At 34.6% G+C, this 15782-nt stretch overlaps 1 protein-coding gene across 1 annotated transcript; it reads right to left on the bottom strand.

Annotated features, from left to right (window-relative positions):
- Positions 1-3525: 3525 nt before the first annotated feature.
- Positions 3526-6254, bottom strand: LOC108359590 (uncharacterized). Its single transcript, XM_017611513.1, has 4 exons — positions 5597-6254; positions 4059-4233; positions 3789-4002; positions 3526-3733 (listed from the first exon to the last, which is right to left on the bottom strand). The coding sequence occupies exons 1-4, from the start codon at positions 6233-6235 to the stop codon at positions 3526-3528; spliced, it is 1236 nt and encodes a 411-aa protein (XP_017467002.1). The 5' UTR covers positions 6236-6254.
- Between the last annotated feature and the right edge of the window lie 9528 nt (positions 6255-15782).

Below are 15782 nucleotides of genomic sequence, written 5' to 3' on the forward strand. Positions count from 1 at the left end.
AAATATTACTAGTTATATACTTTAAAAGGGGGCACTTGTGGCGTGGTCATATGCAACGCCAGGGTTATTCGGGTTAATTTATCTGTTATCTTTATCTAATCGCTTCTGACAATCGTTCATCTTCATCAGGCAAAGGTAGACAGTTTTGACATTCGTTTATTAGGGTGTAACGATTTGCAGATACATTCCGGTGCAAGTAAGAGACTATCTAAGTGTCAAGGGTACTAATAGACATAGGCCGCTTTGCAGTATCACCGACGATGTGGGCATATCCCAAAAAAGTTAAACGAAGAGCGCAAAATTGAAAATAGTGCAATTTTTTTTTTTTTTTAACTTATTAATAAAGCGTAAATGTGTATATGTGAGAAATATAAAAGCATTTTCTATTTTTCCAAATTCTGGGCTAAAATATTATATGAGAAAATATGGGGACATTTTGCGTACTGGCATACTGTTGCCGCCACAAAGCAGGTGCACTGCTTCTTCACCTTCGTTAACACTACTTAGAGCCAAATTCACAGTGCGTAGTTAACACACATGCAAATAAATATCGCGTATAAACAAAAATTTTATAAAATGAAACTGCAGTAATTTTCATCTTATGTCGATCACTCTTGTCACAAATACATAGTTTCGTGCTTATATTTACGTATACATATATATATTTTTAGTAGCGCCACATCTTTATCAGAAAATTCCGAGAGTCCAAAAATTGGTACTGTTACACGTTGCAGGGCATCATATTAATTCGCCCTCCTCCCTCTTCCACGGATAACGGTGCATCTTTTATAGGTTTAAATATATTTTGCGTCTTCAATTTGTCATCAAAATGCATTAGATCGTATTACCTGCTATCCGCGGAAAAGCAAAAAACTTTATTTTCATCCAACTTCGCCAACTTCAAACATTTTTTTTACTTCTTCAAGAAACAAAAATTTGGCTGCTGGTGAATCTGGTAGCATGATTTTAGTTAAATGTCATAAAGTTGTTAAAAGTCAAGTGGTCGGCAAAAACAATGAATGTCAATAACAATAGCTTCTATTTTTGTATCAAGTTTTCTTATGTGTTTATTTTTTTCGAAAACCTAAACAATATTACTTCAAAAATTTAATTTATTGACAATTAAATGTAGATTATGCCATAAAAATAACGGGGATCTTTTAAGGGATCCTTCAAGTTTTGAATGAAATGAATTATTAAATAATGACTGTGGGACGGAGCGTTACTAACAAATTTAATTGCAATTAACAAAGGGACAACTAAGGCTGATTCACATACAACTTTCTTCGCTTTGGTTGATAGTTCTTTGCTTTGACATATAAGATCGATGTAGGCATATGCATGACTATGCTCACATAAAAAACATTTAAAGCAAAGCAAAGCAAAACGAAACAAAATCTTGGGCAACTCTCAACTTTTACCCGCTTTGGCAATCAGCTGTCTACATGTATCTTTTCTCGTGCGCTTGCATTTGCATTTAATGACAAAAATAAGGTAAATAGGAATTATTCTTGCTATTATTAATGCATATTATTATATTGTTATCTGTTTTACAGTTAAAAAATATAGAGGAAAAGAACACGCAAAAGCTGTCAAAGCGTTTATTGTAGCATACCTTCTGCGTTTCACGCTTTGTTGTCAAAGTTTGAACTGTCAAGCAAAGCGAGGAAAGTCTTATGTAAATGACCCTTTACAGATAATTTAATGAATGTTTGTAGGTTCGGTTGTTAGAGTTTGTTAAGCGCCACGGAGACAATCAAATAAATACGTCAAGCATTGCGTATGTGTGAGTGAGAATCGCTCGTGTCTTGCCCGCAAACGTTCAAATAGACGCTTCAATCACCACTTTGTATTGTGAATCGCAGCTTTATTTTGTTAGCATGTCGTCATCGGATGAGTATTTATTGTTAATTATTATATCATTAATTGCATAATTTTATATTATATCTTAGAAATTAATATTTATTACATTTCATAAAGCTAGTAAGCATTGGTAATGCTCAATCAAATGTAAAACAATTTCTGTTTCTTGTCCGCGAACTTGCTCACTACGACGACCAGAAGGCAAGTGAGCTTGTTTTTTGTCAAGCATAACGCGAGCCGATCAAATAAACAGTCATCAAATTCAAATATCAAAACTTTTTAATTTTCATCAAGCATAACCAGTTTTGCCGTTTTGGTTACTTTTAACCAATTTTCGTTATTTTTTTCTTGCCTGTGATGTTGTTACGATTTCCTATTTTGGTTATTTTTTAATATTTACTGTAGTTTTTAATTTTTGTATACATACAATAATTAAATCTTTGAAAAATAGTATAAACAAATACATTTATTTTGCTCAATATGGTTATCAAAATAAAGTTATTACTACTAAAATGGCGACTCAAGATTCGACTTATTCCGATAATAATCATGTGTTTACATATGCAAAAGAACATGTAAAAGTTCGAGGGTACAACTATCGGTTCGTCTCTATGCTCTTTGCACACACTTACATATGTACGTGAAATGACATTTGAATAACACGGGAGTCATTAAAAAGCCGCGAAAAATTATTAGAATTCCGCGTAAAATTTGTGTTTCAAGTTAATTTATACGGGCTCATTGCTATGGATAAGTGGGCAAAAAATACACAATTTTGGTTTCATTTTGCGCAATATGTCCAAAAAACTTGTAAATTAGGTTCGTTATAAAACGGCGTTTCCACGACAACCGAATCACGTAATTCGCTCTCTCAATTACGAACGGCGAATCAACCTGTTTACACGACACATTCGTGATTCACTTTACATCTCTGCTTCTTATTCTTTGCTTTTGTTTATTGTTCAATGTGTTGTTTATTGTGTGGAGAAAAAATGTTTAGTGGTTAATTAGCTAAATCAATAGTTTTAATGAATCAAGCTATTTTTTCAATGTTTGTGCTGGTGGGGATGTGTGAGGTCTATGTGTTTTGACAGCCGGTATCGATAAAAATTAGAGAAGACAACGATTTGTTCTTGATTCGCATGGTGATTGGATCTGAATCACCTACGAATGAAGTGATTCGCTCTCAAAATTTTGTATAGCGAATTACGTGATTCGGTTTGTAATTGGGGCGCCAATCACGAATGAGAGAGCGAATTACGAATGGGAGAGCGAATCACTTGCCGTGGCAACATCGTTTAAGACATAGGCCAGCTACACCTGTCGAGGTTGAGGAGAGTAGCATAACCGACAACGAGTCGGTGTAGTGTACGTGTAGCCGACAAAAGCGGACGTGTATTGATTACACTTAAAGCGTTGATAAAGATATTTGATCGTCTCCGTGGCGCTTTAAAGATTAATAACACTAAGAGATTGGCGCTTCACAATAAGTTAGTGTTTGGCCGAGCTTCCCCTTCGGGAATCACCACATGTATTTTATTTTATTTTTATATATAAAATAGATATAAACTATCACTAATCTTCTAAATTTTTGTTTTTTAACAAATTTACTTTCAACTTCAATTAGGGTTGCCATAATAAATGAAAACCTAATTTTATACATTAATATAATTTAAACTTTTTCCCCAAGCGCAATATGTCTTCCATTCGCTTTATTATTGTGTCCAAACCGCGATTTTTTGTTATAACAGAAATATCCAAATCTTTGAAATCCTCTGGAAGCGTGCTGTTATCTGCCAAAATAACTTTTGTCATGACTAACGGGTGGGGGAATTCAATTGGAGCTACCCTTAGTACTTCATTTAGAAAACTATAAGAAAATAATATTGAGAATATTTATTCAAAATATTTTAAATAGCACCCACCTCTCGTAGGTATAATTTGTGGTTGGAATCTGCACCTCAACCAGGTTCATTATGAATGCATTGTAATAGATTTTCAAAAATTCGTCGAAATTGTCTTCCAGTACAGCTGATTCCACACTTGAAAATAAGACAAATATAATATCATGTGCGATTGACTCGTATTGAGCTATTTGGAAATCTACAAATTTTAAATGTGAGGGTTGACCTTTATCATCTGCAAAAATATGTTATTTTAGCCAATTTAAGCTGCAAAGGTTAGAAATTACCAACCATAACGAAACATAATATTATTGATCCACATGTCGCAATGCACCAAGCTGGTATATAGTCCATCAACTGCTTCTGGCTGCTCTAGCCACCTATCGTATAGTTCAAATAGTTCGAGTATTTCATCAACTGCAGTATCGTCATTGTGTGTAGCTATCTGTAGATCTTCAACTATTTCCTAACGCAGATGAAGTGAAAATAATCTTCAAATTAGTAGAACTAATCAGGGCTATCACGGAATCCAGCGTAGAAAATCTACGAATTCTAATGCCTGCTACGAATACGAAAAAATTCCTATCACTGAATCCGAGTGAACTCGAAAAAAATATCGTTGCCAGCTTCGAATGCTGATTCGAAATCAGCTAGTGCAAAGGAAACAATAGACATTGTACGCCATTTTGCTCACGCTGCCCCAGCAGTCGCAATGGCCGAATGAGCAAAACACTAGGCCTGCCAATTGGGAGATGCGTGTTCGAGTCCGAGTCGTCGGGCAGCGGAGTTTTTTTTCTATTTTAATTTTTGTTTCTTGTTTTAATATTGTAGTTTAGATTTTATTGTTTTAAATAGATTTTTTTTTAAATTAATTTTTATGATATTCAAGTAATTTGGATTCAATAGCGTCTAGGTAATTAGGTTTATGTACATATATAATCAAAGTTTAGGTTTAGCGATTTAGCAATACGGGCAACTGTTTTTTAATTACTCTATTTTTCGTAAAATTTAAAAAAAAAATATGATTAGCTCTACCACCAAGACCCACCCCAAAAAATACGAGCTCCAAACCTTGTGCAAAATTAAAGAAAATTCTGAAAATTTTCATCAAAATAATACACTTTTTAATTACACTCTTTAGAAAAAAACTGAGTATGCAGTTTTTTCCCCATTCAATTTTTGTATAATTATGTGCAAGCCTGAGGGATCTAGGACCTACCAATGATTTTTGCTAATTTTTTTTTGTTGAAGGTGTCGTTTGTTTTCTCCATAAAAAAAAAGAAATCGAAAATTTTAACATAAATTCGCAGAATTTTCTTTAATTTTGCACAAGGTCTCTGGTTTTCGGGGTTTATGTTGTAAAAAATTAACCATATTTTTATAAAAAAATAAATTCTAAAAATAGAATACTTAAAAAACAGTTTCCCGTATTCAAAAAAAATCGCTGTACCTAATCTTGATTGACTGTACATATATATGTGTGTATAGCATTGGTATTTTACGTCTACGTTTACACAAATTTATGGAATTAAACAAACTATAACAAACTTGGAGTATAATAAATATTTATTGTTAACAATAATGCAGTTTTTTCCATTATTTTTAAGATTCAGTGATTTAAAATTTTGTTCCGACAGCATAAACTCGTCGTAGAGTATCTGTACGAATCTTCATTACGAACGGATTCTATGAAGGCTCCCAACGAATTTCGAATTTACGTTCGTAGCCATTCGGATTCTGTGATAGCACTTTCCTAGATTTCATGAAAATCTAAGCAACGATGCATTCTGTGATGGCCCTGAATATCGAGATTTCTTCGAAAAACACACCTTACGCATTGCTTCTTTCATATCATGGCCCATTGTGTTGTTCATATTGAAACGTTTGAAGTATGGACGTATGTACTTTGCGAAAATTTCTGGCTTCCTAAGGCGTAAGGCAATTGGTAATGCGTGATACTGTGCCAGAGATTCCAACACAAGTTTAGTATGCACAGAATCGAGCATTTTGTGACGATTACCAGCTTTATATCCAGATGCCTGTAGATTCTCCTGGACTAGTACCGCATCGCGATCTACTTTGTTTGTGTTGATATTCAGTGATATTCGACTGCCATAGTAACGAGGCACGCCATTGTAGAGTTTATCCTTAGGCAAACCAGCTTCGAGTTGCAGCCGATGTATTTCTGGTACAACACTTTGGTATACGTTGTTCTCTGTAATACAGGTGCGTTCTGGTTGGAATATTTGCCAAAACAATTCGTTGGTAACTGGCGGCAATTTTGCAATCAAGGCCAAATCCTCGATAAGCCCGTTCGGACGTTTAATTTTAGAGGAGATGGAGAGAATACAGCTGCCATAATTGTCTCCAGGCTTGGTAAGATAACGAGCACTGTACGATTGAAGCTCACCGCCCTCTAGATGTGGCTCTACAACACCCTTTAAATCAACTATTTCCGGTACAGACATAGGTAATCTGTAAATTTTTTAAGATAATATATTACTTAAGTTACAGATTTATGTGTGTGTATGTATGTACATTAGACTGCATAACCAAAAAAAAGTTGCGGTTTTTCCGCCGGAGTTACAAAATGTATTATATTTGAAGACGTCCACCAAAATATTTCGGAAAAAATATTAAGATTTAAGTGACCTGGACCGATTTGAAAATACCTCGAAAAATTTAGTTTTTTATAAATAAATAGTTTCTTAAAAGCCTTTTTAAAAAAAACCTCTCAAATGACAAAAGGGTTTAAGCATAAATCGGCAATCGGCATAAAAATATTTAAAAATCTTCTCAACGGAATCGAATTAATGAGATTTTTGATGCTTTTCTTAACTATACTATAAATAGTTGCAATATTTCGTTGCATCAGATCGAAAAAACGTCGATGTATTTATTGGTTTGCATCCCTAAGGCAAATATGGTGCCACACACATTGATGCCAAATTTAGTCAGAAAGAAGAAAGTTGCATAGTTGCTTTTTTGCAAATTGAGACGACATTCGATGTTTTCTAGGAAAATTCGATTTTATCCGAATTTAAGCACCACACAGTTCGATTTCAAATATTCGCCATTGGAGCTAAAGTTCGATGAAAAGTCGAATCTCGAAGCTTCTAATATTGAATTTACCCATCTCTAGTATGTTATCCATTTAACAGTTTTGGGACCAAAAACTAGGAAATGCCACTCTTCATATTCATTTTATATACGACATTATTCCATCGCTGGTTTTCATATCGCTAAAACTAATGCAAAACACATTGCTAGAAATGTCGCTGCCACTCTGACGCCTGATATGTATCTTTGTTTCTTGCCTCAATTCTTGTTATTTCCAGCATTCACACTTAATGTTTTGATAGAGGCTGTATGCAGGTAGATATCTTGAAATACATGTCTTATCTTGATATGATAGCTTGTTGCCGCAAATTACCATTCATTTTTAGCGTAAAGGTAAAGACGTGTTAGTATAACTGAAATCAAAAACGAGAAAACTTAATATCGGCATAGACATTAGGCTGGGTCGATTTTGTATGGGGGAAAATAAAAGGCATTTGACCGTATTGTAATAGTAATATTATGATGTCTTAGGTCTTAGCCAATTGTTATTGGCCCCGAAAGATTAATTTAAAACTCATCTTTAGCCCGCGTAATTGAATCAAAGTGTACGAATTTTGAAAATGAAACTTTGGCTGGTAATATCTATGAAATGCGTTAATTGTTATAAACAGGACGATATATGTATTAAATTAAGGGTTATTAAATTTAGTACCTCACGTTCATTTATCATTTNCCGAAAGATTAATTTAAAACTCATCTTTAGCCCGCGTAATTGAATCAAAGTGTACGAATTTTGAAAATGAAACTTTGGCTGGTAATATCTATGAAATGCGTTAATTGTTATAAACAGGACGATATATGTATTAAATTAAGGGTTATTAAATTTAGTACCTCACGTTCATTTATCATTTTTCAATAAGTCTTAAAATTTTTAAGATATTAAGATAAAACTTACAAATGCTATAATTTTCCCTTATGAATTCTCAATTCTTCATTACTTCAGCAACCAAGTGAAAAATACAAAAAAGTGAGACCAGATTTGTTTCAAACGTTTTAATGTTTTCGGATGTTTATATAATATTAAAAGGACCATGCTTTGCATTCAGCTTGAACGACAAAAGTCACTCCCTGGCACACTTTTCTGTAATCTCCCTTCGTTTGAAGGTAATGCTGCGGGTAAGGGCTTACCGCCAATGACATGCCCTTGTTAAAATAATGCCTTCTTGAAGCGAAAGGGTAAGCGATTCCCATCGCCTAGCTCGTTTCCATTTTCGTTTCTGTGGTAATCGTGTTTTTTGCTGGGTTGTTGTTGACTTCAGATACAATATATTTTCACTATTACCAAGGGATTTGAGTTAAAGTAGATTTTCGAAAATCTATGTGAAAGATGAATATTTTTGGTTAATATCTTAGGCTCAACCAAGTCCACCAAAGTTCAATGAGCTCGAAAAATAAAAATTAATAAATAAATTAATTAACACATTTTTTTACTAAAATTGCAATTATTTTCAAAAGTATTAGTCCTGCATAATTTGATATATGGGCCTTTCTTGTAGAGAATCGAAATAAACTAAGAAAAATTTTTTTTACCACTTCAACTTTGATGGACTTGGGAGAGCCTAAGATATTGGCCAAAAATTTTAATCTTGCACACAGATTTTTTTAGAGTATAATGAACCATTATTTTGCTATTACCAATCAAAAGTCTAAAAAAGCGGATTTTCGGCCCACGCTAATGTATGTACATATATATACCTGGTTCGTAAGTACGTGTACCTTTATTATTGCCAATATGCAACATAAATATCCATATATACTTTATGGCGTACTTTGACCAAGAATCCAGAAAAGTCTGCCAATGGGCTCGTACCCAGCCATATTCCAGGGGCAGGTCTTTGCGATCGAAGTCTGTTTCGCGAATGTCTTCGTAGAAGGATAAATGGGGCCAGAAGAAATATTGTGTCGGATAGTCAGGCAGTGTTAAAGGCCTTAGACTCTTTTAAAACTGCATCAAGGCTTGTGGACTCTTGAACCGCCTGGGAGCCCACAATAGCGTAACGCTAAGCCAACGAAAGGTCTGTCTCGCAAAGCGTGGAACCGAAATGCGCTTGCATGGACCAGGCCATTCCGCGGTACATCTAAAAATACACTGCAGAACTACTTAAGAGCTAAGAAGAATCTCAGATTGCTGCCCACTGGCGGAAGGAAAAGATAATAAGACATTCAAAGAGATTCATAACTCTTCCCAAGAGGAACTCCGAAAGACTCCTTGTACTTGAAACTCTTACTGGCTATTTGACAGCACACTGCAAGTTAAGGTACCATTTGAATCAAATGGGGCTGTAGGTTTTGTGAGCTGGAGGAGGAAACCCCATAGTATATTCTATGTACCTGCTCGGGAAAAATTAATCGTAGACTGATACACTTTGGAGAACAATTTTCTTCTCTATATAAAATTTTGAATATGGCACCGTCCAAAGTGCTTACAGTCTGTACAGTAAAATTAATTATTATACGCAGTTAATTTGCTTTTATTGTACTAGCTGTGTCTTAGTTTTACTAAATGTTTAGTTATCTACATTTTTAACAAACTTGACATTGAACAAAAATATTAAAAACTGAAAAAAAATTTTGGTAGGTTTTGGTGGATTTTGGTAGGAAAAAAAGTTGTCTGTGGCAACACTGGTTGGTATGGTACTGATAAAATAAATCTCCATAATAATAAGGGTATTCATCAAACCTTATAAATGCATTGTAAACCGTATAAACTTATAATTGTGTAAACCTTATAAATGAACTGTCAAAATTTGTATGGAAACTCGTTTACACATTTCTGATAAATTTATCCAGCGATTTCACTGAATAAACTTGATAAACTGAAGACAATGCAACTCTGTCGCAACTCTAGCTATGTTTTCTTAGGCAATAATCGGGATCCGCATACAAATTTTGCACGCAAATTCAACAACGATATGATCCTGATAGAGATCTGGTTCAATTATTATCCCGTCTGTTTGTTTTGTTTCACTGATAATTCGCAAAGTTTGGTAGCCGTGACAAATGAATTCATACACAAACAGACATTCTGCCATTGTTTCTTATAACTTGCTTCAAATAAATAGCCTTTATGTTATATGTACATTTATTTAAATAGATATCTCGTAAATATAATTTTTTCCAATTTAGTGAGGTAGTTTCTATAATTTCTTTATCCCCGTGCTAGTAGTATAAAGTTAGTGACACTGCGCTTTATAACCAAAGAAAACACGACTACTGTCGTGAATGTATAACACCCGATTTACATGATTCAAGTACTTGAAAGCAATTCTTGCTCATTCTCTTTTGTGTTTTCTATTTGCTTTTACACGTTTCAATTCTGTTGAATTCAAGTTTTTGGCTCTTTAAATGGGAAGCAACGAAAATGCCAAAAGCAAAGCAAGAAAGTTGAAACGACTTGACGGTACAGACGCATGTGTACTCGTCCCTTTTGTTCTCACCCCCTCTCTTCCGCATGCGAGCAGAATTGAATTCAATACTTGAACTGTGTAAAAGCAGTCTAAACGAAAAGAGAGTGTGGGTCGTTCATGTAACAGAGTGCATAAACTTATAAGATTATCTGCTTGATAAAGTTATCGGTTTAGATGAATACCACTAATAACAACTAGCGTAAGCGGCGAACTTCGTTTCGCCCAAAATTAATTTTTTGTTGAACATTTTGGTACAACACTTTCACCAACTATTCACTTAACGACTTTCGGTGGGACATTTATCAGCTGTGATTATGGTTTTGTGGTCGTCAGAAAGCATATATCTTCCACTGCCATTTAAAATAACCCAACCAAAGCGTTGTGTCCTTGACGAAGTTCTTGCAATTTTCCTATGATCTGTCGTTTAATCGCACAACACTGATCGATTTCGATATCAGAGTTGTCAACGAAATAAATTTTTTTCAGTTGTTAAGGGGCTTGTTCCTCCTGATGTCGTACTGCATTACCTTAGGCGCTTTGCTGAGGTTTTTGATTTGAACTGCTAATCGCCAATCTTTGTAAATTGGGATTGCGTGAGGCAATGTTTCATAATCTAATCGGCGATGGGTTTACGAACACTGAAAGTACAATGTCGAAAAATTCTAATTATCTTCGAAGCAATCGAACTATATTCGCAAAAGATATTCTCATTCAGCCTTGTCGTGAGTTTCGCCCGATATTTTTTCATCCGCCCGCAGTGAATATGTACACTGAAACGAAAAGTGAAAAGTGAACCGGTTCGAGGAAAATGAAACTCATGATAAGGCTGATTTGGTATTTTTAAACAAATTTCCATCATACATTTTTAAAATCCGGCACCTGTAAATAGAACGCGTAGTAGGGAAAAGGAACCGGTAATGATTTGCAACGCACTCTAACCCAACCTAACCAAAATAATTGTAAACACAACAAAAAGACAGCTCACATAGGACAATCCGCTCTAGAGCTATGCTCGGTTTTACGTAAGCAACTTTGCTTAATATATGTATATATATATATAAATTTTTAAAAAGTTGGCAACCCTCTTAAAAATTATTACTTCTGATAAAATATTAAAGAAAGATATCGTTTGGTAACAGAAAAATAAACTTTAGATATAAGTATATTTTGTTAAAAAAATCATTTTTTTTAAATCGTGAGCACAGGTCTGAAATTTTGCTGCTAGAATAAAATATCCAACGGGGAGCAACATTTTAAAGCAACGCACCATACGTTTTTGACGTTTTTTACGCGTTTTTTTTTAAATCGAAAGTGGGCACAATTTCAGTCCGATTTCGAAAATTTTCAAAATATAACTTTTTTATGCCAAAGTTAATGATGGTACTGAGTTTGGTACAAATTGATAAATCGGATACCAAGATACACATACAGTGAACCAAATAGAACTGGGACGCAACATTTGAGTAAGTTTTTGCTATTTTTCTTTATTTTATTTAATATTTATTATTTTTTATGAAAGTTCAGCTGAATATTTAACAAACATGATATAAATCCAAATTTCAGACTTTGGGCAAAAATTATGAAAAATCTGCAAAGTTTGACCAAAAGTTCTAATTTCTTGATCAGCATCTTTAGACAAAATTTTGGTATTCAGTTTTGTAGCCCATTAAATTTTAGCAAAGAAAATTGTACGTTTTAAGTATCTTGGACTTACCGTTGATTTTTGGCATTTTTTTTTTAATGACGGTGCTCCGCATTGTTTTCATATAAAAAAGTTTCTGAACAAAAACTGCAAAAAATCAACGGTAAGACCTAGCATCTACAGCCCAATTTCTTTCATTTGACACCTCATTTTCGAAAATCGAACGAAAGGTGCAGATTTGATGACATGGACATAAAATGCCTTTGGGTATTATATATATATGGTTTTTTAGGTCTTTGCTTATCTCTTTTTCTCTCTGTAACTTTTCAATTAACAAATAAAAAAGTGGTGCACGAGGATCATAGTTCAATAGTACATATATTGTATAATAGGGCACACACGTATTTGGCTAAATTTTCCAATTGCAGACGAAGTGCTAGTAAAAAATATGCATTTTTACTTTTGTGCACGCATCGTAACCTTTTAAACAAGTTGTTTTTTTAACTATCTTTTAATGAGAGCACATAAGCCAGCAACGTCTATATTGATTCCTTTTATACTCCAGAACATTATAACAGTTGTCCGATAACAGCTTTAGGTACGCACCAGCTACAGTATACTATAAAAGCCGCGAGTGTCAGAATTTAAGAAAAGGAGTCACGCCACTTTGACTCTTCATAACTTTTTTTCTATTGCAAGCACATACTTCTAACTGGCTGCATTCGGTTCTCCTCTCCAAATACTCAAACATGAGCAATTAACGCACCAAATTTTGCAACGTAAAAATAAAAAAAACTTTTATTTGTGAAAATGCCCCAAACTTATTTCTTCTTTCCTTTTTTTGCATTTACATAATCTCACAACATATGCAATAGATGTTTGTTAATAAACCAGCGAAAATTATGTGTCCGAATAAAAACTGTCGAGTCATGCGAAAGTTCGAACTAATTGAAAATTGCCCATAAAGATAATAACAGATTGGCGCTTACACATATGTTAGTGTTTGGCCGAGCTTCTTCTCCGATTTGTGGCGTGCGCCTTGATGTTGTCACACAAACGGGAGGAACCTACAGTTTTACGCCGACTCCGAACGGCGATTGTATTTTTAAGAGAAGCTGTTTTTCAGCAAGAATGATAGAATACAAGATTGCGCTAATCGAGCTGAGAGCAACTTGCCGTGACGTCAAAATATACCGGAATGAGAGAGCAATTTTTTTAAGTCTTCAAACTAAAAACAAAATCACCAAAAACGCACCAAGCACAAAACTCAAAAATTTTCGCGTTTTGAATACCCACTAAATTTGGTGCGAAACGCATCAAGTTGGCAACAGTGAATGTAAACAAAAGTATATTATGACGTCAGCGATTGGGTGGATGCTGTCAAATCGACGAAGAGAGGGTTAGCGGTTCGCGAATGGCGCGACCTTTATTTTCTGGATCGTGGTATTTCAGTGCAGAAATGTACTCGGAGGTTTGCCATTGCCTGCTGTTAAGAAAAAACCATTTTTCTATTTTTTTTGCGATGTTGCTTTGAACCCAGGCCCTGTGGAGTGGAAGCGCACACCGCTTACCACTGCGGCCGCCCATAACATGAAATAACACAAACGGCAATAACGCAAAATTTGCTTTCACTTTTAAATGGAAAATAATACCAAAATCTGAGTTTTGCTTTATTTCCAACAGAGGTTGGAAATAAAACAAATTTTGCCTTATTTCCCATTGCTTATTTATACTATTCGTAAAAAAAAACAGTTTACTGACAGAAGGAAAAAGAACTTTGTTTATTCCAAAAATACAATTAAACCAAGGTACATTGAACCGGTAGTATCAGTATATGATACAAAAAAAGAAGGTAGTTTCAATTTTTATGCATTAAAAAATAACAACACGCAAGGTAAGTTTACTTAATTCATACCTTAAATTACCTTACCGCAAAAAGATTTCGCATTATATGCAGTGTTCCATGAGATATTATTACAGATATTAGGATGTCGCTTTAATTTGGATCCTTTTTAGAGGACANGTGCCACCTCAACAAATTATTGTTTTGGAAATTTTATTATTTTTAAAGGAATTTTTTATGCATTAAAAAATAACAACACGCAAGGTAAGTTTACTTAATTCATACCTTAAATTACCTTACCGCAAAAAGATTTCGCATTATATGCAGTGTTCCATGAGATATTATTACAGATATTAGGATGTCGCTTTAATTTGGATCCTTTTTAGAGGACATATGAAAAACGGAATAGTTAAAAAGTAGCTTATCGTCAATTAAAGCACTATGGAAGCATAAACTTAGAGGGAGGTAAAAAAATTACAAACTCTTAGAGCTCCTTGGTATAGTTTATGGACAGATAAACTACTCGCTCTACTGCTGCTGGTGCAGCGTTTCGCTTAGATTGGGCACATCCGTGCCGAGGCTGAAAGTTTTCACCGGAAAAGTGGTTGGAACAAGCAAACAATACCTTGGTGAAGTTACCATGCACGTGGCCATCCCGAAATATGCATCTAATCGTACTAAATAATGATGAAAATAATTGCATAAACAAATAGATTGTCCATGTGCATTACGCAATGTAATAGGAGTATTTTAATAGCCTTCCGTTTTATAATTAATTTTGGAAATAAACCACTAATAGCTCGCTATAAAATGATGCTCAAAATATATTCCTTGAAATAATTTTGGAATAATTTTTTTTTTTAAGTAAAAAACCACTTTTTAGTTTCATCAAAGAATATGGTAGCTTCAATTTAAAAGAAAACGTCAAAAGCGCAGTTTACGTCAAATGGGAGCAATGGCGGATAAGAAGAAGTGAAACTACCTTTAAATATTTGTAACATGTATCAGTAGCAGCTGATTTGATTTTTTTCAAATTATTTGTTCTCGAAAATGTCAAATATTTTTAACTTCGGCTCACAAAAATTCTAAATTGTTAAATCTATTTGCATGTGGAACCTTTTTATATTCGCAAAAGATATTCTCATTCAGCCTTGTCGTGAGTTTCGCCCGATATTTTTTCATCTGCCCGTAGTGAATATGTACACTGAAACGAAAAGTGAACCGGTTCGAGGAAAATGAACCTTGAATGAATGATGTGGAACCTTTTTCCATACAAAACCAGCGATTGAATATCAGCTTTCTGAACGCTCGCCCAACTCAGCAGCACAACCGCTGATTACTGGGCCTGGCACAGGATGGACCAATGCTTCGAGAATCAAACCAATTTACAAAAGGTGCTGGTCCAATGCAGGCTTGCTTTGCTTGCTTCGCTGCGAGAAGTGTCAAAAATTATTTGGAATATACTAAAACGTATAAAGGCTGGCCAAATGGCATCAAAGCAAATTGAAGTCAGCAAGGCGCGCAAAGCAAGCCTGCATTGCGCCAGCGCCTTAAGAAAGAAAGTTGCAACAATTTTCATTTTTTCAATTCAAATTTTGTATCTTTTTTGTATTTCACATGGCACGCTTTGATGTAGAAGAAAAAAATCAGAACAGTTTTTGACACTTTCGATACCTGAAGCAACAAATGTTGTTTTTCCTCAAATGCTCTAAACCTGTTTGATAGGCCTTGAATTAAACAAAAAATGTGATATAATTCATATGAAGAAAGTAATATTCACAAAATATTTTTACTTATGAAAAGTCTAACAAAATATAGGAAAAGCATCGTCTTTAAAAACTGCTCCCGCCGTCATAACAGAAAGAAATGTCCAGCTAGCACAGCTCAAGCTAAACCAGGTCATGCGCAACGTCAGTGGATGGATGAGAGATCACGGTCTGCAATTGGCTACAGCCAAAACGGAGATCGTGCTCCTCACCAGGAAACGGATCGGACCTCAACTC

The sequence above is a fragment of the Rhagoletis zephyria genome, unplaced genomic scaffold, assembly GCF_001687245.7.
Source record: "Rhagoletis zephyria isolate East Lansing unplaced genomic scaffold, Rhagoletis_zephyria_1.1 Rzeph_scaffold_00416, whole genome shotgun sequence".
Taxonomy (NCBI): domain Eukaryota; kingdom Metazoa; phylum Arthropoda; class Insecta; order Diptera; family Tephritidae; genus Rhagoletis; species Rhagoletis zephyria.